This window comes from Ursus arctos, unplaced genomic scaffold (assembly GCF_023065955.2).
Source record: "Ursus arctos isolate Adak ecotype North America unplaced genomic scaffold, UrsArc2.0 scaffold_34, whole genome shotgun sequence".
Taxonomy (NCBI): Eukaryota; Metazoa; Chordata; class Mammalia; order Carnivora; family Ursidae; genus Ursus; species Ursus arctos.
In genome coordinates, this window is record NW_026623030.1 from 13,601,131 (window position 1) to 13,623,949 (window position 22,819).

A 22,819-nucleotide genomic window follows, 5' to 3' on the forward strand; every position below is an offset into this window, starting at 1 on the left:
GAGTTAGATTGTAAACTGGGCCAGGTCCATTAGGTAACATCGGACTGTTCAGGTCAGACTGGACCCCAGATGTTGGGAAACAGGAGACTTAGCTAGGCATGGCTGAGTTAAACTTGTGACTTGAGCAGTGTCCAATGGGTATTGGTATGATCTTAGATCATTGAAGAAGAATCAGACGTCCCCAGTGGTTGTAGCTAAAGAGAACTGCGACCGAAGCAGTGTTCAACAGGCTACTTGGGGCTGTTGGAGGACAGGCTCTGTTCTTGAGGAAACAGGTGTCCTCGGGGCGCTGGCTGCGTTGGGCTGTATATCTGGGCTGGTAGGTGGGTTGCGTTTGACCTGAGCAGTTCTACGCCCCCTTTGGCGAGGACCCGGCCCGAGCCGGCGCACCCAGGTTGGGGGCGGAGGGGCAATACGCCGGGAGGCTGCAGGAACACCTGCAGAAGGCTCATCTGGGAGCGGCTCACCTGGGCGGACCTGGACCGGCAAGTCCGCTCGCTTCCGCGCCGGACAGGCCGGCCCCGCCCCCGGACCAATGGCGGCGCGGAGGTCCGCGGCAGCGGGCGCGGATTGGGCGGGCGGGCGCGGCGGCGGGCGCGGATTGGCGCTGGCGGGCAGGGGCGGGGCGGCGCGGCGGGACGCTTAGGCGCTCGGCCTGCGGGCGGCGCTGAGCGCTCGGCTACGCGGGGCGCGGCGCGGGCGGAAGTGGCGACGCTGGCGTCCCCAGAGTCTGCGGCGGGCGGCAGTGACGGCCCCAGCGCTGACGGCGGCGGCCCGGGGGGCGGCGTGGACGCCCGCGGCGCGGGCTGGGGCATCACCGCCGGCCTCGACCCCGAAATGGCGCTGCTGGCGGAGCACCTGCTGAAGCCGCTGCCCGCGGACAAGCAGATCGAGACGGGGCCCTTCCTGGAGGCGGTGTCCCACCTGCCGCCCTTCTTCGGTGAGCCGGGGTGAGGGGGGGATCCGGCCCCAGCTCTACCCCAGAGCGCTCCCAGACGCACCCGAACCCCCCATCTCCCTAGCATCCTCCAGCCATGCCTCTCCTAGACACCCGAATCCTGTTTCCCCAGGCACCCAAGACCCCCTTTACTTCCAGGCACCCCCAATTCTCCCTACTCCGGACCACTCCCAGATCCTCTCTCCCTCCAACATAGCACATCCTCCATTTCTTCCCAGACACCCCCAGATGCTCCGTCTCCATTCCTTCATCTCCAGGCACCTCACATTCCACCATATCCTTCAGATGCCCTCAGTTCTCTATTTCCTTGGGTTCCCCGAATCGTCCATCTCCCCCAGACACCCCTCACTCTTCCAAATCCTCAGTTTCCCAGTCTTCCATCTCCTCGAAAGCATCCCACCCCTTCTCCCCCAAATCCTATATCCCTCACCCCATCATTCCCTCCTTTCTTTTCAGAATGACTTTCAACCCCCCTCCCCTTAAAATAATCCTCCCATTTCATAAGCCCTCTCTTTTCCTTATTCTCCCAGCCTCTCCCTCACCTTGTGAGGGACCTTGTGAACCCTTTTTTCCTCAGAATTCCCCCATTCCTGATCAAAGACGCCCCACCCCCACTCCAAAAGAGAAATGAGGAAGCCGGGAAGGATGAGGAGGAGGGTTTTGAAGCTGGAGTTGGAAAATTCTGGCACCCCCTTCTAGAGGGAACCACCTAAGGTTTTTCCTCCATTTAGAACAGGGGTCAGGACAGGGGAAGCTGCTTTGTGGGGGTGACATCAGACACAGGGTGCTTGGTGTGGATTCTAAAAGAAGACCCCTCCCTTGTAATATCAGGTCCAGGAAGGTTGTGGGAGCATGAGGAAGGCCTTCCCTAGCCCAGCTTCAGAGCCGCCTCCCTCCCCTCCCTGAGGCCAGCCCAGGCCCTGGATGGAAAATGGGAAATAGAATTCAATACCATCTGCTCCTGCCCTTTGCCTTTTGGGTCCTGGCTAAAGGGTGCAGCCTGAACCTCTGTTTTCTTCTCTTCCATGTGGGCTTGCCCAGCACCCTGCCCTGCTGGTGCACTTGGTGGCCTTGCAGGAAGATACCAGTCCCCAGGGTGAAACCCACAAACTGACAGAACCTTAACACTGACTTGGGACTGAAGAGATCTGGCACCTGGGCAGTCACTCACGTTCCCCCTAGTGGGTGATTCCCATCTGGGAAATGGGGATCCCGATCTCTAAGGCGAGCTGCAAGGAGTAAGTGTGTGTAGAGCCCTGAGGCCTTAAGTGCCAAATAGATCCTAACCCCTGGGGGGAGGGAGAGGAGGGGCGGTGCTTATCCTGTGAGTTCTCGGATCCAGTTTTGGTTCCTTCACATGGTAGGTGATTAATCAGTGTTGGAGGGAGTGCAGTCTCTGGGTCTGTACAATCCTCAGACCTGGGTAAGCAACCCGAGAGTAGGGTCTTGGTCCTTTATGTCCGCTGCTGCATCCTCAGTACCCAGAACAGTGCCTGGCACATAGTAGGTGCTTAGTCAGTACTCATGGAACGACTGAAATGTGCTTATTATTGGTATCTCAGTATTGAGATAACACAGATCCTCCAGGCAGGGGCTTGGGAACCAAGTGACTTCAGCGCGCTGAGGACTCATTTATTTTTATGCCTCCCACCGCGCCTCATGTTCTATGAACATTCGCAGGGCGGAGCCCACTTGCCCGGTCAAGGACTCAGAATCTGTTGAAGCTAGTGGTTCTCCGCGGAGGGCAGTTTGGCCCCTCAGGGGACATCCAGCAATGTCTAGAGGCATTTTTGTTTGTCCCAGGTGGGGGGGGGGGCGGGCAGGGAGGTGCCGCCCGCATGCAGGGGCTAGAGGCCAGGCATCTGCAGAATACCCTCAGTGCATGGGACAACCATCGCCACGAAGAATCGAGCCAGCCCCAAATGTTAGCAGTGTCGAGGCGGAGAAACCCCAAGTTAAGCCCTGTGGTCTCCCCTTGTGGTCAGCCCTGGTGCGCTCCCTGCAGTTCTGCAGCCTGGGCTGGGGGTGGGGGGCGCCCTCCCTGGATGTGATTATCTGGCTGGTTTTAGAGGAAAGGGGATGGTGGCCCCTGGAGCCGGCAGTGCTGTGATGCCAGGGCTGAAGAGCATGCCCTCCTCCCTTTCCCTGATCTCAAAGGACCCTTGTCTTTGCTATGAGCTGTGTGCTGTTTGGCATCACATCTGTTGACAGAAGCGCCATTGATACAGTGGCCCCAGCGGGTTGGCCCACACAGAATCATTCTTGGCACTCTAAAAAAAAAAAAAGAAAAAATTGCGATGATCCATTTGGAACCATTATGCTTGTCTGGGGAGAAGAATTTTGCCTGAGGACTGAAGGTTTCCGAGGACGCTCCCACTAGGGGCTTTTCTCTGGGACTCAGGGGTCAGTTGAGATCCACTGTGGGCTGTAACTAGGAGCTCTGTGAAATCTTAGGAGTGTCTGGTGACCTGGATGATCTGGGTGGTTTCTGTGTGTCTCTTGAATGGGACAGGTCTGGCTCAAAGGAGATGTAAGAAGTCCGAGGGAGGTTGCAGCGACAATTCCCTCCAAATCAGGGTTTCTCGACCACAGCACTGCCGCCAGTTGAGGCTAGATCACTCTTGGGGCGGGGGGGGGGGGGCGTCCTGCATGCTGGAGGATGTTTCAGTGGCATCCCTGTAGATGCCGACAACCAAAAATGTCCACAAGGAGACAAAATCTGAGAACCACTGTTCTTGATATACACAGGGAAAAGGGCTGGAAGCTGTGGTTTTATTTTTTAATTTATTTTTATTTAAGTAGGCTCCATGCCCAGCGTGGAGCCCAACATGGGGCTTGAACTCATAACCCTGAGATCAAGACCTGAGCTGAGATCAAAAGTTGTACACTTAACCGACTAAGCCACCCAGGCACTGCGAAAGCAGTGTTTTTAAAAAAGTGCTTACTGCTGCCAGGAAGATCTGTTTATCGAAGGACAATCGAGCAAGAAGAAATGATTAAAAAAAAAAAAAAATCTCCCTTTCGTTTATTGAGCACTTACTATGTGCCAGTACTCTATGTGGATTTGTTCACCAATCCTCTTAGATCCTGTGCAGGTGCAGTTTTTTGGTTTCTTTGTCTTTGTTTTGAGAGCATCTCTGCTGAGCTTTCAGGGTATTGTCCTTCTGCACTCATTTTTATCCATCTTTCGGGGGAAAATGTATAAGCTGCTTTTTCCGCCCAGCTCTACAGCCCGACCATCTTTCCAGGCCAATCGTCGTTTTTCGTGGCTGCTTAGAACCCCGTTGTTTGAACGTGGCCATTATTTATGTAACCAGTCCCCCGCGGTGGGACTCTCACATCGCTTCCCGTGGTCCGCTCGGGTAAATAACGCTGCAGTGAACATCCCCGTGTATGTTTCTTTGTGTACTTCTTTCATTCGTTCTGATTTTTAGAAGTGAAATTGCTGGGTCAAAGGATGCGAAAGCTTTTAACCTATTAGCACAACGACATCTCTTTCACTTTCGTCCGGTGTGGTTTGTGACAGAATTGGCTGGCCTGCGTGGATGCTGATTTTTGGGGCGGCAGGTCAGATGTGGCTTAGAGCATCCACCTTGTGGGCTAGCCCTCCCTCCTTCTCTCCAGCTTTTACTGTGTCCACTTAGAGTCCAGCCCTTTGCCCATCTTCTTCCTCCACCTTGACCCAGTAATTGGATCTTGCCTCTGAGTGATCAGCTTGCAACTGTATTCTGTGAGGCCTGCTCTCTCATCTTTTAGGTCAATTATGCTGCACTGTTCTCCAGCATTAACAATTAGAGGGCTGGGGAGAGTGGGAGGGGGGAGGGAGAGACTTAGATGTCATTTCATCTTGTCATTCCCTGCCTAGAAGCTTATCTCCACGGGAAAGTTGCCTCATCCAGAAAGTCTTTCCTAACTTCCTTAGACTACCATAGAACCTATCACATTCTGTGACTTGAAGCTATTTCAGTGCCTAGCCCTGGGCGAGCTAATGGTATTTGCTGAGTGAATGCTTTTGGTTCCATCCCCCCCCCCTTTTTTTCTGGGTTCTTTCTAGAAGCAGTTTTGTATTTCTCTTTCTAAATTAAAATACATAGCTCATAAACCATACCCACGGCAGACATTATTAATCAATCGTGACCGTGTTCTCTCCCTTTTAGTCTAGACACAACCTTGGCGTTTTTCTTAACACGCTGCTCCAGGTCAGACGTGGCACGTGACATCACACCTGTTTGCTTTCACTCTTTGGGGAGAAACTAAGATGCAGGAGCTGAAGGGAATGATTTCCATTTCTCAGTTCCTGAAATCCGAATTCTGGGGGTGATTTTTCTTCATTCAGATCTCTTGTTTAATTAAACGGATGTCCAGAGAGTCAGGCCTTACACGAATCTGGTGCTCGTCAAGTAGTCATAGGGAAAACCCCAGAAAGAGTGCTCTCCCATCCCTTTGGTTCAGTGCTTGCTCTCGTTTGGGGGGCCAGTGGCAGCCCAGCAGCACAGAATAATCTTCTTGCTATACAGCCAGAGAAGCCGAGGCCCAGGAGGTTAGGTGACTTGCCCAGGGTCACACAGCTGGGGGATTAACCAGTAGAGTCCAACTAGAACTCAGAACTCCAGCCTCTGGACTCCTCACGCAGTGGTTTTGGCTTGTGCATGCCTGCCTGCTCTCCTGGCTTCCAGTCTGAGAGAGGAGACCCCACCTCTGGCTCCCCATGGACCCAGCCTGGACCGAAGAAGTCCAGGGTTCTGCCGGCCCCACAGTGACTTGCCCAAGATGCTGGGAACCGCAGACCAGATATATTGGTTTCATCTGAGGTGTGTGCCTCATCATTGGCCTGCCCAGCCGGGCCCATAACCCTTGCTCATTTGAATGCAAGTTTGAAGGACTAGGATATGGAAGTCCTCCAGTGGGGAGGTACCAAACAGGTCAGATTATCCTGTAATTGGGACATGGCATTAACCCGCCTGGGAACCAGCCCCACCAGCGTCCCTTGGTCTATGAGTAAGAAGTTCCCCTTCTTTAGGGGAGGTTATTCTCCCCATTGCAACAAGTGCCTTCTGGGACTTGGGATCACCTGTCAGATCTCTGCAACGTTTTGTTTTGTTTTTGAAGTTTATATGAATAGATGTTTATTTTTGGTTTTATATAGAATATCCCCCAGAAAGATAAGCTCTATTAACCCTCTTACTGTAGCAGGTTAGTTATCATTTTGGTTGAGTGTCTGTTGAGCGCTGGATTCTTTAGGGACAGGACATAGACGATATGCCTGGGAGGGATACTTCCAGAAGGAAGAAACTATGTCCTGTGGGAGAAAGAAGCCAAAAATACCCTTTTTGCAATGGGTTTTGGCAATCTTGAAACTGCCTGCAGACTCTCGTTGTTAGTTGGCCATGCATTTGCAAGTAGTTAGGGCCCACTGGGCTGAAGGAGCACTTACTGTGTGCGTGAATTTGTTCTGATGTGTCCCGCTCCTGGTCTCGTCTGGCCCCAGTAAGATCCGAGGAACACCTGATGGGAGCACTTCTGCTGGCCCCGTCGTCTTGGCCTCTTGTCTCCGTAACAGCTGCAGTTCGCTGAGGCTCAGCAGGGAGAAGTCACTTCAGGTAGACCAAGACAGCTGTGGTCTGTCGTGTGCTGAAGGCCTTGCTCTGAACATCACAGGTAGATGAATGGAAAGAACCTGGGGCACTGTGAAGCGGGGACACCGGGCCTCTCAGGAGGGTCGATGGAGGTGATCTTCCCAAACGATGTGGGTACTCGATGCCCTGAATCACTCCGTCTTCACACAGGTGGGACAGATGGCCTCAGGCTTTCAGACACTGCCGCTCTTGCCACACGGCCCTTGGGAAATGAAGATCTTCCCAAAAAAAGCCATCTCCGGGTCTGGTGATGGTCTGCCAGGACTCGGGGCCAGCTGAGCTGCCTGGCTGCTGCTCTGAGATTGTCCCGGCACCCTCGTTTATAACCCCAAAGGTCAGTGCAGAGCACAGACCCATGGCGCCCGCCCACTCTGTCCTCCAGGGACAGTGATCAGATCCTCCTCAGCTCTGTGTTCAGAAAAGTCCGGCCCCGAGGTCAAGAGCTGAAGTCCAGCCTCTGCTCCTGGAGGGAATAAAATGGAGAAACAGGAGAGAAAAGACCCAAGCGTCTATTCTGTCTCTTGCTAGCTCAAGAGGTGCTCCTCACCTCCAACACAGGGCTGCTTGGAGGAACAGGTCCCTACTGCGAATCCCCAGAAGTTGGGCCCTCCCCACACCCGGCAGTGCACCCGCACCCGGCTGAGCAGAGCTGCCCAGCAGGTGTGGAAGCAAAAGGAAAAGAATGAGTGGCATGAGTGACAGAGGGCCTTATAAAGTGTAACGTGTGCCCCCCCCATCATAGCTAGTGTAACCCCCCTCTGAGCTGCTCCCATGGGCCGAGCTTTGAACTAGCTGCTTATCATGACCTCAGGAATGAGGAGGAGTTGGTACCATTTTGCAGAAGAAGACACTGAGGTTCAGAGTGGTGAAGGGATTTGACCAGGTGGCACAGCTAGAAAGTGGGTCCACAGGGCCCTGCAACAAGGAAGGGCAGTCTTATTCAGGGCAGAGACAAGGGCATTCAGCCCTTTGTAATGGCTCTTCCCCGCAGTTTGTGGGGGAGGGGGGCGCTAGGAGGCCCCCGTCTGGCATGACAGTCCTTACTTCCCTGAGTGCGGGTTGGCAATGCAGGGGTTCTGGTCTTAGGTTTCATTGTTTCCGTTTAAAAAAATGGTCTGGGTGGGTGTTAACTCCTTTTGTTACCTTCTTACAGTGTTACTTGTATCAGGGGCCTTTTTTCTTTGCTGCTGCTTTTTTTTTTTTTGTTGTTGTTAGAGTGTTAACTGTAGCTGAGCTTTTAAGTCATTACAGCTGATCAGCCCTCTCCAGGGTCCTATAAAAACCAGCCAGCTCACACTTCCCTGTGCTTGGAAATGATTCATTTTCTGCCTTGCTTTCCCCCCAGTTCCTTACTCCACTCCCTTCTGAGATCTCTCTCTCTCTTTTTTTTTTTTTTTAAGCTATCTGGAATACATTTGAAATCGTGATTTTATGACTGGAGGTTTCCTGCTAATTGTATCCATGCCCATCCATGGAGACCCCTTTCCTCCCTCCCTCCCTTCCTCTCTTTGTCCTTTGATTTCTCAGTCATTGGGATCATTCTTTCCTGGATTTCCTGTGCCAGTTGAACAAGATGGAAATGATGTTATCATTTATAATAGTAGTAATAATCATAAACATAAAGAGTACTTCCTTTTTTCTGGAGTGCTTACTAGGTGCCAGAGACCATGCAGAGCCCCTCATACAACCTGATTTAAGCCTCCCAGCAACCCCGTGAGGTGGGGTCCATTATCAGCCTTATTTTACAAATGTGGAGGAGACCGAGGCTCAGAGAGGTTAACTGATCTCTCCCAGGCCACACAGCAAGTGAAGAAAAACCCATTTCCTAACCACATTCCCACTTCAAGGCTGGTTTTTGCCCAGAAGCCGGGCAACTATGGACAAAGAGAGTTGGCCTGTCATAGGGGTGATTTTTAAAAGCAATGTTTTGGATTGTTTTGTAAACATTCTTTCCTCCTTAGCCAGGATTTTTTTAAATGGCAGTTCACAGACCAACAACAATAAAGTGCTTTATCTCAACAAGTTTTAGTTTTAGAAAGGTGGGCATTCTCAACGTTCTTGTTCTTCAAAATAGGCCTTGTTGCAAACTGAGCCATCACACACACACACACCCCACCCCACATACCTGTGGATTAATAAATGATTCATCTCCACAGGCTGTAATTTGAGTGCCTCTCATTATGGTCCTTGTAACGCAGGACCTATAAAGTTAATCTGCCCCACGTCTTTAACAACAAAACCTTATTATCTGGCTATTGGAAAAAAAAGAATTGAATTTGAAATAGAACCTTCCCAAACCAGGCTCCTAGCATCAACGACACAGGCATTCTGTTCTTCCTTTCTGGAGTAAGTATTTATGGGTTGGGCTAGGTGTTTTCCGTCCTGAATCACACAGGCTGAAAGTGAAGCCATGTGTCTAAGAAATGGAATCCTTTGTATTCCTTTTTTTTTTTTTTTAAGATTTTATTTATTTTTTTGACACACAGAGAGCACAAGCAGGCAGAGTAGCAGGCAGAGGGAGAAGCAGTCTCCCCGCTGAACAAGGAGCCTGATGTGGGACTCAATCCCAGGACCCGGGGATCACGACCTGAGCCGAAGGCAGTCACGTAAACAACGGAGCCACCCAGGAGCCCCATGCTCTGTATTCCTGAGACGCAGTGAGAGGGTGGGCCAGGCAGGGCAGTTGGGTCACCCTGGTGTCCAGTGTGTTGGGGCAGCTTGCACGGAGCGTGGTGCGGTCTTGCTCAGAGCACAGCGACTCTTGCTTTCCAATCACGTTGAGGCCAGAGAAAGCAGAAATGAGTCTGGTTCTGGGTGGCATATGGTGACTGCTGGCTCGTGGGGAATTCTGCTCTCTGGGCATTCTCCCTCATCTGAACTATGAAGACCCAGGTAGGAGGTTGTCCAGCCAGAATCGTCTCGGAGGTCAGGCACGACATGCTCGCTTGGTACCTCCATCCTCTTATTTTGCAGGTGATGCTGACACAGTTGGCTATTTATTTTTCCAAGTATCTAGCAGAATGAATGCACTGCAGAGAAAGCAGGAGGAAGTGACCGTCACCCATCAAGAGAAGTTTCTTTTAAACTGTGCAGAGCCATTTAGTGAAGGGTTGAGGGGGTCTGTGATGTTGCTGGGTCACACCTTTATCATAATTCATATTTTCAATGATGGCCCTGTTTAGAAAACCGTGCCTGGCATGCGGTACGAAAAAGCATGGACATTTGCGTTACATTTTGATGAGTTCCATACAGAATGGTTGAACTCGAGGTCACTGCATTCATAAAACTTGGTATTTAGAAAATATTTCACTGCTTTATTTTCTTTTTATTATTGAGATAAGGCGTTTTATTGTTCTGTGATTTGCCATTTTTCTGTTGAGTTGGGTTTCTTATTGATTTGTTAGAGCTCTTTACATATTAGGGGTAATAATCTTCTGTCCATGGTTTGTTTCACTGATTAGCACCCCAACCATCAGTTTGTTGTTTGCCTGTGATTAGTGATGGGATGTCTCCTCGTGCCCCATACAAGAGGTCTCTGGATTTTGTAATCAGATTTGTGGTATTTTCCTTAATGCATTCTGCGTTGAGTAGCAGGCTTAGAAAAACCTTCCACAGCAAACAAAAGGGGACATTTGCCACGTATTGCAGATAACCAAGGCTTATCTATATTTAGAATCTGTGCGTTAGAGTTGGTCCTAGGGAGTAAGATGGTGGAGTTATATCTGATTTCTCTTTCTTTCTTTTTTTTGTTTTTTGTTTGGCTTTTGTTGTTGTTTTAAGACAACTTCCTTTCTCCCTGGAGGTCAGAGGAGGAACCCGGAAGCCATCCAAGCCCCCTCCCTCCCTTCTGGCAGAAGGGCTTCTGGATGGCATTTTAAAGAGCCTGTTTGCCGACAACAATAAAAAACAGCTTTGAGGTATCTGCCAGACTGGTAAAACAAGAAAGGTGGTTTGGGGCAGGGCTGCAGACTACAGGAGAGGTAAGCCTGGTTAGCGCCAAGCTCTACCCGCTGTATCCGGAGTAGGGGCAGCCTGAGTTTAAAGTATCTGAAAGGCCACAGTGTCTTGGTGATTAAAATCATCTTCTGGTTTTCCTCTTGGAATACTCTCCCTTTGGTTGAGTTCACATGGGATGGAAACATTCTAGAAAGAAAGGTGAGGGAGTAGTGGAACCAGCCTTGGTTCCGTAATCATGTCCGGGTGCCTGGCTTCCTCTGTGTGACCCTAGGCAGGGTCTGTCGGCTTTTCTGGGCCTGGTGGCCTTGGGTGGGTCACGGTGAAGCAGGTGTCAGCTCAACTACACCCGGAGCACCTCCCGTTCGCCTGACGCCTGTGGGCTGTGGCCAGCGAGGGGCCTGAGCCCGGCATGGCCGAGTCACTCATCCAGAGTCACTCCAGACCTGAGACCTAAAGCCCGAGCAGCGACTCTGGAGGGCCACACTGCTGCTTCCCTGACCCCAGGCGGCCTGCTTCCAGGTGCTCCTAAACCGACCTCAGCCTGCGCGGGTGGGTCCACGGAGATGCCTTTCCTGCTGGAAGTGGATTCTGGGGCCCGCCCCCCTCCCTCTGCCTCCCCCTCCCGGCTCCCGCTCTGCTCCCAGCTCTAGAAGTGCGCTTTCCACCCACATTCCTACCCCCAGCGGAGCAGAGGCTCTGTCCCAGCATGCTGGCCACGCCACACAAAACCGCTGCTGTCAGGGCCCGGCTCCTGCTGACCACGTGGCCTCGTGACCCGCAGAGCGCACTTTCAGGGGAACAGGGAACAAAAAGCCTTTCTCCTGCCACCAGGGCCGCCGGGCCGCTCAGAACCGCACAAGAGCCTTTTCAGAGCCCAGGAGGCCAGAGACCATGTCTCTGCATCTCTGAAATGTGTGTCGACTGACCCAAGTCACCGGGACATGCCAGTCAACCGCCCAGGCACGGTTGACCATGACCTCTGGTGAAGACACCCCGGGGTTTCTCCTTCTCCCTTGGTAGGTTTGCCTTGCAGTCGGCTCGGAGCAGGAAGAGCCACCGCGGCAGGGCACAGATGACTCGCGGAGACCTGCCCAGGGAGGCACAGCCAGGGAGACTGAGGCCTGAGCCCCTTCCCAAAGTCTCCGCTGTCTCGGTGGGGTGGGCGCCTTGAACTATGCATTGGGTCCATTGGTGCAACGAGCCCGGCGGGAGGTTTACCACCTCATTTGGGCCACAGATGCTGCCTGAGTGCCTGACGGGGTCTGGCTGCTTGCCAGGCGCTGGAGACACGGGGGAACCCAGGCGACCTGGTCCCTGCCCTCTCAGAGCTCAAGTCCAAGGCCGAGATGGAGGGTAACCGGCGTTACACATGGGACCACAAGCACTGTCACAGTGAAACGGACTTGGGAAAAGAGGAAAAGGAAAATACATGACTTTAGGAATAACAACCAACCAATCAACCACAACAAAAATAACCCTGACTTTTCCCCCAGCATTTTATACGACCATTTGCAAACATGGCAAAATTGAAAGAATTTTACAGCGAAAATTTATATACCCACCGCCTCTACTCTGCCGTTAATATTTGATGGCCCCTGTCTCGCCATCCGGCACTTCACCCCGTACGTTTGGACAGTTGGCATTTTTGGAAGGTGGGGACCTGAAGCCATCAGCCAGCGCCGAGGAGCAGCTGTCCCTTTAGAAGGGCTGTGCCGGTCCCCACGCATCTCATCTGTGGCACCTGGCTGGCCCCAGCGAGGTTGGGAATTGGTGACCCCTGGCCACACTGTCAGGAGGGGAACAGGCACTGCGGGTGGCGGGGGGGGGGGGGGATCCTGGCTTGCTTGCATTATTAGTCAAGTCGAGAACCCCTTGTCCTTTGAGGGAGCTAGTAGTAACATGCTGCAGTGTTAGCTAATGGCACGACCTGTCCAGGGTGGCACCTGCTGGATGAAGTCAGTGGTTCGCCAGGCAACAGTAAAGAGCGGGATGGAGTAGCTACCCCACTTATGAGTGCCCTCGGCAGGCGTGTGAGGCCAGAGTGCTCCGGATGGAGGGCGGCAGGCCGCCCGGACCCCCGGCCCAGCCCCTTGGAGCCTCCACAGGCGTGGGAGAGAAGCCCAGCAGCGGAGAGAACACTGGCCCATCAGCCTGAGGATTCCGTGCCCGGAGCCTGCAGCAGGGCGAGCGAGGCCCCAGCCCCGTCCCGACAACAAGGGGCCTCAGGAAGGCAGAGCATAGAGGGGACGCGGGCACAGGCCAAGGGGGTTCCCATTTGGCAGAGACTCTGCGGGGCCTAGTGGCTTATAAGCACAGCTGAGTGACATCTGGGTGATGTTTGCTGGACCGTGGAATTTGAGGTCACCAAAATAATCAAAGTCCGTTTCTTGAGTGTTCCTGCCCCGGGCACTCTGCTAGATGCAGCCACTGCGTGATTTTTAATTCGCGTGACGACCCTATGAATGAAGTACTATTACTGCCGCTTTTGACACGAGAGGAAACTGAGGCACACAGGCGAGCAGACTTGCTCAACTGGGGTATGGTAGGGGCAGGATTCGAACCCCACCTGGCTGGGTGCCTACCCCACTTTCTTTCCATTGGGTTTTGGGGTATTTCATTTCTAGTGTCTTAAAGCTGTTTCCCCAGTGCACCTCCCTTAACAGCTGTGCTCAGACTGTTCCAGATGGTTGGCCAGGTGTGCCGGGTCACCTTGGGTGGAATTCAGCCTGCGGACGTCGCTCCCCCAGTGCTCCTGTGCGGTCAAGGTGGCGTGCATACGAGGCCCTGGCTGGGCAAGGAGAGTCTGGCCCTGTGTCCCCCCCCCCCCCCACCATGGGTCTGGTACCCACGCCCAGCCTGCTTGGGCGTCTATCCCCTGGGCTCTGTCTCGGGGTGGCAGGTCTCTGGACGCAGCATCGAGGACAGTGAGAACGTGCTGGGGGAGCTCAGCTGTCGTCAGGTTCTGAGGGTGAAGTTCACGTTGAACCTGTTCATCTCTGGTCATCGTGACGGTCGGCCGGGGAGTCACAAAGGAGGGAAGGGGGGCAGGCAGGCCACAGGCTGCTCACATTTCAGGTCTACCGATTTCTAGGTCTGCCTTTTCTCAACTTAAAGGTGTCACCAGTAACAGAAAGTTACTGTAACTTTACTGTTACTTAACAGTAACAGAAAGGAACCAAGAAGGGAAAAAACCCCTCCAGTTAAGAACATTCCGATTCCAGAGATAGACAAACACGTGTCTTGGAAGTGGCCTGTTTCAAGCCCTGCCCACGGCATGTCTGATCGGTCCTGTTGCCCCACTGGCTAGATGGGAAAGCTGAGGCTGGGGGAGCTGAAGGGACACAGCCCAGGCCACACTGCCCATGCGTGCAGAGCTGGGAGTCGAGTCCGCAGTCCTCAGGTTCTGTTAAGTGACTGAGATACCATTGCTGGTGTGTTCTCCTGGGCTCTAATGCAGGGTCTCAGAACCATGGAGCCTCTGAGTCCCCAGCTCATTTCTTAGACGCTGGTGAATGAGAAGGTCATTTTTAATAAATCTGGGCCCTCTTCTGCTTCATAAGATTCCTCAGTCTGCCTCCTGGCCGGCTGGTCAATTAGTGGTGATGCACCTTGTTGGCCAAGATGGGTTTATCAGAGCATTAGTTCTGCAAGGTACTCTACAGCTGTGCCGTTCAGTATGGTAGCCATGGGCCATGTGTGCTATGTATATTTCAGTGATGGAAGTCAAATAAAATTACAAATCCAGTTCCTCAGTCACAGCACATTTCAAGTGCCTAGTAGCCACATGGGGTCCGTATTAGTGCGGATATAGAACATTTCCATCACTGCACAAAGTTCTGGACAGTGCTGTCCAAGGGAGAAAGAGTGCTGTGGACGAAAGGGTTTGCCCCCTAGATATTCTAGTTGCATTTAAAGGCTCTGACAAGTCCTGCAGCAAGAAACTGGTCTCACCTGGAGCCCAGCACTCCATCTTAACTTGCCCATGAGCCTTTTCAACACCTATAAATAGCTCGGCTTTTCCCTCAACACACCAAGTGACCCTTCTTCCTGTTCCCAAGCCTCTGTGGCCTGGGGCGTTCCTGAATCTTCATCCTAGCTGGCAGTCTGAATCTCTCTTCTTATTTTGTCCCCAGATTGCCTCGGGTCCCCAGTGTTTACTCCCATCAAGGCAGACATCAGCGGCAACATCACGGTATGTACTTGGCCCGGCAGCCACAGCCCAGAGCCTGCATCGGGAATCTAATCTGGCATGGGGTGCCCATGCCCCACTCCCCGCCACGAGCTTGAGAAACAGGAAGGAGATGTGGAAAATGGGTTTGGCCCTCAGCTTGTCCAGCTCAGGGCTCAAGGTTCCTAGTCCTTTGCAGTCATGCCCCCCAGTCACAGCTTGACTGGGACCACAGTCTGAAGGGTTGACCTGAGCAGGAACCTGGTTCCTGTATCCACCCCGACCAAATAAGAAGTAAACTCTGAAGTCCATGGGTGCATCGGCTCGGCCCTTGCCTTCCCCATTCCTGGGAGCTCCCACTGCCATTCCCCAGCCACCGACCCTCTCCCCGTGAGCATCCACGTAGGGCCTGACCTGCAGGCTTGGGTGCATCCAGCAGCCCTTTGGGGCTGGCCTGGCATTATCCCCATTTTACAGATGAGGAAGCTGAGGCTCACTGGGAAGGGGCAGAGGTGAGATTCAGATCTGAACTGCCTGGCTCCAACTCAGGAGCCTCATTCCTGGACACCCGTTAATCCCAAAGCGATTGTCCACAGATGCTCGGCGTCTGAGGAGTTCTCAGTAGTGGTTGGAGAACCTGGCCTCTGGAGCCTGTCTGCGCTGGAACCCGTGGCCACCCGTACCAGCTGTCACTCTCCCCTCTCTGAGCCTCAGTCTCCTCATCTGCAAACTGGGATAATGACAGAGCAACATCGGGATCGCTGTGGGGACCCCATAAAGCACTTGGCCCCTCTCGGCTCATGGGTGGTACTCAGTAAGCGTGACCAGCCAGGGCAGTTACCGTTACCAGCCCTGCTGCCGGGCCTGGTGCTGGTGGGAAGGAAAGGGGTGCTCCCCCAGTGAGCACGTGGGCCGGCCATCAGTGAGGACAGCTTTTCCCAGGGGGAAACCCCATGTGCTCCATTTCAGAAAATCAAGGCTGTGTACGACACCAACCCGGCCAAGTTCCGGACCCTGCAGAACATTCTGGAGGTGGAGAAGGAAATGTATGGAGCTGAGTGGCCCAAAGTGGGAGCCACGCTGGCGCTGATGTGGCTGAAAAGGTGACAGGCTTGGGCGGCAGGGTGTGTGTGGCTGTGCAGCCCGGGGGCCCTGCTCTGCAGAAGAGGGACGTCCAGCCCTACTATTGTCCTGCAAGGTCACCTCCATTTCTTTCACATAGGCTCCCTTATGTGATGCTAGTTAGTAGCTGAGGAAAAGCGCCCAAAGGGCCAAGGCCCACCCGATGGTGATGCTCCCTGTTCCAGCCCCATCAGAGACTTAGCAAGTGAGTGCATACTCTGGGCGTTGTGTTAAACGTTTCCTGCACCTGACCGTATTTCATGTGCTGGGAGTTAGGTGTGGTGATTATCCCCATCTCACAGAGGGAGGCCACTGGGAGGGTTCTGGAGGCCAAATCATGGGCCCAGGTCACAAGGTCAGAGCTGGGACTCAGTGGCCAAGCACAGTTGTGCAGGTTGTGCACTGCACAAAGGCATCCTATCCGGGGCTGGTTACATCATGCACAGGGTAGATTCATATATTATGACAGCTACTTGACAGAAATATAGTGTCTTGAGGAGAAGAAACTCTTATTTGCACAGATTTGTCCCCTGGGCTGGGGACAGGGTATCCTGATACAGGATTTAAACCCAGACGATCTTACCCCAGACTTGAGAATGCTCATAATCACTATATATATTGTCCTTCCAGCAAATACTTGAAGCCAGATACAGTTGTTCCCATTTTACAGATGAGGCCACCGAGGCTCAGAGAAGCCAAGCAGCTTGCTTGCCGCCCTCACACTGCTCTCTAGACCAGCTACAGAATTCTCCTTTAGCTATGGGAACACCACTGGCAGCCGCTATGAAGCCAGGGACGCACTCTCAGGCCCACAGATGTTCCCAGCCTTGCCTTCTCTTGAGCCTGGAGTCAGGTGTCAGGAAGGGTGCTCCTCCCGTGTCTCCTACCATCTCCTGGAGCCAGTCTCCTCTCTCCACCACGCATTTCTTTGGTGAAATGGAACAGGAGGAGTCAGGTCCCTGGAGGGTGCAGCCTAGTGGGCGTCAGGGAGTAGGTGGGCTAGGATTAGCACCCTCACAACATGTTGCAGGACTTGCCCCCACTGAGCTGCCCTCTTTGGTCTGTCAACAAGAGACTCCCAGGCCTGGATGAGAACTACCCTGGGTCTACCCATCAGCAGGCTCTGTGGGGTCCTGAGGAGGAGAAAGGCAGATGGTGATGTTCCGCTCAGTTAGATTGTTCGTGTTCGGGTCAGACGTGGACAGAGTCAGGTGACTAGGAGGGCAGGTGAAGGAGATGCCAACAGGCTGAGCACATAATAAGCACCTGCTGTGTGTGGGGTGTGCGGGGTGTGTGGGATGCCACATTAAATGAGGCAGGGCCCCACTGTGGTATCACAGCCTGGCCCGGGCATCAGGCTGGTGGGTGGACCCTGACAGCAGGATAGCAGAGCCTGAAGCAGAGAGAGGTCAGGGAGGGCTTCCTGGAGGAAGGGTGCCAAGCAGAGTCTCTGGGACTGAGCGGGAGGGTGGCAGGAGGACAAGCTTTTGAGAGGTGGGAGGGCAGGAGAGTCACGGTGTGTCTGCTGCTCTGGGAGGGTCTGGTCCAACAGGCTCTAGATTTGAGGCAGGAGCAGGGAGGGACCAGGTGGGATTGGACAAGGATGAGTCCCAGCATGGTCAGGGGGGCTGGGGAGCCACCGAGGGCCATGAAGCTGGTGAGCAGCAGGGTCAGATGGTGCTTCATCCCAGCTGCTGGGTAGAGGGGTGGTCATTAGGGCTGGGGGGAGGCAGGGGCTCAAGAGAGGTGACTGACCCAGAGCAGGGCTAGGATTGTCCCCTAGGCTCAGTTCTTCAGCCCAGGCGGATCCCTGATGGTTAAGGGTTCTATCCAGGCACAGAGGACTTCCCTTTACCTCCTAGGTGATAAAGTTAAAAGATGCCTTAGTCCCAGTGTTCCTGCCCATGACAGCCCTCCAGCGTGATCCCTACCTCCCTGCAGGGAAGGAGCAGAGCAGCTCATCCAGGGACCCTGGGGGAACAGTGAGGGACAGCGAAGGAAGGAGTCCAGCTCGGGGATGAGACAGCTGGGTTTGCATCCTGGCCGTTGCCCAAGGCTTTCAGGGCGCTCAATGTTCTCCTCTGTGAAATGGGCGGATTATGGGGCTGAAGGAGGAGATGAAATGTTGTGCATTAAGGGACTAGCAGGTACCCATCTTTGCCGTAGTCACCCTGCTGTACCCCATGGCCTTCTCCAGGCTCTTAAAGCATTGTCCCGTCCCTGGAGGAAGGGCCCAAGTGGCCGCTGGAGGGTGCAGACAGTGGCTTGGGGCCGTGGTGGGGGTGGGGAGCCTGGGCACAGGGCCAGGCTCGTCAGCGTGCCTAGTGGGTCCAAAGTCTGTGGCCCCATGAGCCCCAAGGGCCAGCGCTGTGTCATCAGTCCTCAAGCGCTGACGGCCGCCTGCCGCGTGCCAGCCCAGGGGAGGCCACACGGCCACGGAAGTGGGCAAGGCAGGCCCAGACCTGGCCCCGGAGACCTTACAGCCCCACAGGGACTGCGGTCAGCCAGGCGCCGGGGAGAGGCTGCATTGAGCCGGGGGGTCACATTCCATGTAAACCAGGTTCAGGATAACACCGGAGGCTTAACCGCCACCGTGTGCGTGTACGGTGCCGTGGCGCGCAGCAGGCGCCCGAGTCCGAGTGCGTGCGGGTGTGGCACGCGCAGGCGCGCGCTGGCGGGCTGCGGGCGGGCGCATGCGCGGTCCTGAAGAGCCGTCTCTGTCCTGCGCTGCAGAGGCCTCCGCTTCATCCAGGTCTTCCTCCAGAGCCTCTGCGACGGGGAGCGGGACGAGAATCACCCCAACCTCATCCGCGTCAACGCCACCAAGGCCTACGAGATGGCGCTCAAGAAGTACCACGGCTGGATTGTGCAGAAGATCTTCCAGGTGAGGCGGCCCGGGGCTCCAGAAGCCTCCATGCCTCTGTGGGGCGAGGCTGGCGCCCTTAGGGGCCCTGTCCAGTGCGCTTGCGCAGTTGCGTCTGTGGCCGCAGTGGTGTTACTGTGGATGCCCGTGGGGTTTCTGTTGAGCGTCCCGTGAGGCCTGATTGGGCGGCCGTGGGAGAAAGCCTGGTGGGGGTCTTGCTGGCCGGAGGCCTGTTTGGCCGCTTTGAATTCTGCCCAGATCCTCACCCTGGGCAGGTTAGAGAGGAAAGGCTCCTGCACCCCCTGGGGCATCTGCCGAAGCGACCTGGTCCGCAGGCATCTTGGTGGCTTTTGCTGGGATGACGCTCCCCAGAGTTTCTGGAAATGGGCCTCCCAGGCTCGCCAGGCTTGGCAGGCTGAGAGGCCCACTCCGGCGATGAAGAGGCCCTTTGGGGTGCCTTCCACACTGTTGCGGCCACCCTGCGTCTCTCGGCCGGCTCACCTTGCCCAGCCGGTCCTGGCCCACCCTCTCGCCTGCAGCCAATCCTCGTCCCCCTGAGAACCGGGGTCTGGCAGGCTGGCCTCTTTCCCGCAGGGCATAGGCTGGGACGGGAGCCTGTCTGGGTGTTGGCAGGAAGAGCTGGGTCGCCTCTGGGCTGTGCTGTCCGGCAGCGCTGGGGCAGGGCCATCCCAGGTGGGTGCCATGAAGCCCTGCCCTCCCTGTGTGCTGCTCACAAGTGGCACCTGAGTGATAGTGGTGTGTCCTGCGCACCTGGCCCAAGGCGGGCTGCCCACGGCTGGTGCTCTTTACGAATGCACCATGGAGTGGGTGCGTCCTCACCCCCATTTCACAGATGAGGAACTGGTGCTCAGAGAGGTTAACCTTCTTGCTCCAGGTCACACAGTAAGAGGGAGTCTGGGATTCTACCTCCCTGAGCCTTCGCATCCTCCTCTTTCAAATGGGTATAAACTAGGCCCCACCTCCAAGGGTCGTAGTGAAGGTTGAACAAGTCAGTGTGTACGAAGTGCTTGGTGCATGGTTTACACTCCGTTTCTAGAAGTCTTGCTGTTGGTGTTCATCATGATGATACTATTTATAGCCGCCTCACCCTGTCAGACTTGGCCTAAGCTTCTCATCCAGCTGCACCCTTTTCTTTCCGGTTCTGGAATTTTCTGTGCGTTTCTGGTTCTCAGTACTTTTCATGGATCAGGGAAGCCCTGAAAGTTAGGGAAGCGTTGCCCCCTGAAGGACAAGAGAGGCCACATCTTTGCCGTAGCAGTTGGCCTTCTCCCGGTCGGCCTTGTCCAGAGCAGGGAACCCAGAGGTCAGAGGCTCCTTGGCGCTGGGACCTGTGCCTGCTACCATCCTAAGCACTGGGCACCACCCCCCATCCTTTCCAAGAGCAACCTGATTCGGTGGGTGCCATCATCATCCCCATTTTACAGATGAGGAAACTGAGGCTCAGAGAGGCTAAATAACTTGCTCAAGGCTCACAGCTAGTTGGTGGCACAAGCTGGAATTTGAACCCAGGTCTGTCGGTCCCCAAAGCTCGTGTCCGTCCTGCTGTCCCTCACGGGGTAGAAGGGCACACACATCTTCCTCTTCCTTTCCCTTCCGATGCCACGAGTAGCACGGACCTCGGGGACATCCCCTCCCAGAAGCCCACCATCCCCGGCCCAGAGGCCCCGCTTGGTGGCCCCACCGGTCCCCTAACACCATGCCTCCCCCCCTCTTGTTGCCCATCTCAAGGCAGCGCTGTACGCGGCACCCTACAAGTCCGACTTCCTGAAAGCACTCTCGAAGGGGCAGAATGTGACAGAGGAGGAGTGCCTGGAGAAGGTCCGCCTCTTCCTGGTCAACTACACGGCCACCATCGACGTCATCTACGAGATGTACACCAAGATGAACGCTGAGCTCAACTACAAGGTGTAGGCGCGCCCGGGAGGGCCGCTCGCAGCACCAGGCGAACCCGAATCACTGTGAATCAGGCTGGCAGGCCTCGTCCAGAGCTGCCCGGAGGCCGGCGGGGGCCCGCAGGGGACAGCCAGCCCTGGTGTTTTTTAAAAGTCATTTTGGGGGGTTTATCCTAACAGAGCAATAAATAACAATCCTACTTCCAAATCCCCTTTGAATTTCACAGCAGCACAGACTGACTTTTATCCCTCCATTTCAGTGTGGTAAAAATCAATTAATGTTTCTAATCAAGTCCGAAGGGTTTTTTGGTTGTTTTTTTTTTTCCTTTTTTTCCCTGGTTTTTCCCCATGCGGAGCGTAACTCTGGGGGGAGCTGTGTGTCATACACTTCATTTGAAAAAGAAGCTCGTGTCTTAGGATCTGGCTGAATGATGTTTTGGGTATTTTAAGGACCATGAGGAATTTGATTTGAAATTATATAGGGCCCCTGTGGTGGGCTTTTTTCTTTTTTTCTAGAGCAAACTGGTGTGTCTTCTCATGTGGTTTGCACGGCCCGACCTCACAACACTGTCATTATAGATCCTGCTCTTTCTTACTGTCTTTTGCCAGACGGTGTTTTTATAGCTGAACCCAACCAGCAAGCCTTTGATGGCCAAGGGGGGGTAGTTATTTTAAAGCTATCAGGCACAAATAAGTGACCACAGATGACTATATTTGTGTTCTTCTGCATAGTTATTTTCTTCAGGGACAGCTTTTCCAACCTAAGAAACTACCTACCATGTGTATTCTCTCAAGGGGGAGAGGGTGGACCCTCCGTCTGCTGAGACCCAAGAAAACGCCTCACTGCCTTAACCGTCCTTCCTGGCGCTAAAAAAGAGCTGTATTTTTTAAAGTGTTGGGGTAAACAAAGCAACCCCAAAAGAACTGATGTGTGTTCAAAACCCAATGAGGAACAATTGGTGATTTTTATGCAAGAAACTAAATGATCCTTAATAAATAAATCTCTATTTTGGAATCACATTGGTGTGCTGTTTTGGCTCATGATTCTTTTTTTTTCCTCCCCCACTCTGGAACAGAGGTTACAACTGGGGACCAGCCAGAGACTTGTCTTCTGGCCTCCATGGTTTACAAAAATAGAAGTGGTGGCCACATTGAGAAATGGGGCAGATTTCACACACAAACCTTGATTTCTAGCTTCTTTCGAAAAAAACTCAGACTGCATGGCAAGCACTGAGAAATAACTGCTCCCTTGGCTGGATGGGACAAGTGGACAAATGTATTCTCCACTTTGCCTCAGTCCCCAGCAATCCCCATTGCCTCCCTAACCTGTGGGGTTATTGGCACTTTCTCATAGGCTTATGCTTCTTCTGATACCAGCGTTAAATGGAGAGAGAATCTTTATCTTACTTCGTTCCTGCTTCTACAGAGTTGATAGTCTAGATGGGCCAGTAAATCAACAGTGATGACATAGAGTCGTCAGTGCCCAGAGGGTGCCTGGGTCACAGATGAGGGGCCACATCCTGGGATGCTTCTGAGGGAGCCACAGCTGGCCCTGAGCCTCCGTGGAAGGAGCGGGGTGGGGAAGAGCCTGGCAGGGGAGGAGGGGCAGGGCACACTCCAAGGTGTAGGCAGAGACCTGGTGGCCTGACAGGTGTGTGTGCGTGTGAATGGGCACGTGCTCACGTGTGCACATAATCATGCTACGAAGGGATTTGAACATGACCCTGAAAATGATGGAACGTCTTCCAGAGTCTCCTGCTCAATCCAGTCAGGTGGCCAGTTTGGAAGGCTGCCTCTGGCATGACCAAGGGATGGACACCTGAACCAAGTTTTTTACTGTCTCTGATTTCATTATATTTCCCACCGTTGCTGGTCTAAGAATGCTACTGACCTTTCTAAGCTGTAACTGCTTTTTAGGCCTTTTGTCACTTTGGGTTTCCCAGAAACACAAAACTGCCAACACGTAAAAAGAATTCTGCATCTTCCTTTGAAAAACAGCCTTTCTTGGGGCTCCTGGCTGGCTTCATCGATGGAGAATGCGGCTCTTCATCTGGGGCTTGTGAGTTCCAGCCCCACGTTGGGGGTAGAGATTACTTAAAAAAAAAAAAAAAGAAAGAAAGAAAGAAAGAAAGAAAGAAAAAAAAAGAGGGACTCCTGGGTGGTTCAGTCGGTTAAGCGTCTGCCTTCGGCTCAGGTCATGAT

At 53.8% G+C, this 22,819-nt stretch overlaps 1 protein-coding gene across 4 annotated transcripts; it reads left to right on the forward strand.

The window, feature by feature from the left end:
* The first annotated feature begins 693 nt into the window (after window positions 1-693).
* On the forward strand, window positions 694-21,637 carry GLTP (glycolipid transfer protein). 4 transcript variants are annotated; one of them, XM_057306058.1, is made up of 5 exons: window positions 694-940; window positions 14,685-14,743; window positions 15,662-15,822; window positions 18,606-18,725; window positions 20,458-21,637. In XM_057306058.1, the coding sequence occupies exons 1-5, from the start codon at window positions 838-840 to the stop codon at window positions 20,615-20,617; spliced, it is 603 nt and encodes a 200-aa protein (XP_057162041.1). In that variant the 5' UTR covers window positions 694-837; the 3' UTR covers window positions 20,618-21,637. The 4 variants fall into 4 exon arrangements, with proteins under 4 accessions (XP_057162041.1, XP_048077577.1, XP_044245853.1 ...); XM_048221620.2 differs by having other exon boundaries at window positions 703-940; window positions 18,575-18,725; window positions 20,458-20,595; XM_044389918.3 differs by having other exon boundaries at window positions 706-940; window positions 18,575-18,725; window positions 20,454-21,637.
* Window positions 21,638-22,819: the final 1,182 nt, after the last annotated feature.

Excerpts from the sequence above, each read along its gene's own strand:
- GLTP (XM_044389918.3), top strand. The coding sequence starts at position 838 with ATGGCGCTGCTGGCGGAGCACCTGCTGAAGCCGCTGCCCGCGGACAAG. Across the intron at positions 941-14,684 it reads CCACCTGCCGCCCTTCTTCG|ATTGCCTCGGGTCCCCAGTG; the intron begins GTGAGCCGGGGT and ends TTTTGTCCCCAG. Across the intron at positions 15,823-18,574 it reads GCGCTGATGTGGCTGAAAAG|AGGCCTCCGCTTCATCCAGG; the intron begins GTGACAGGCTTG and ends CCTGCGCTGCAG.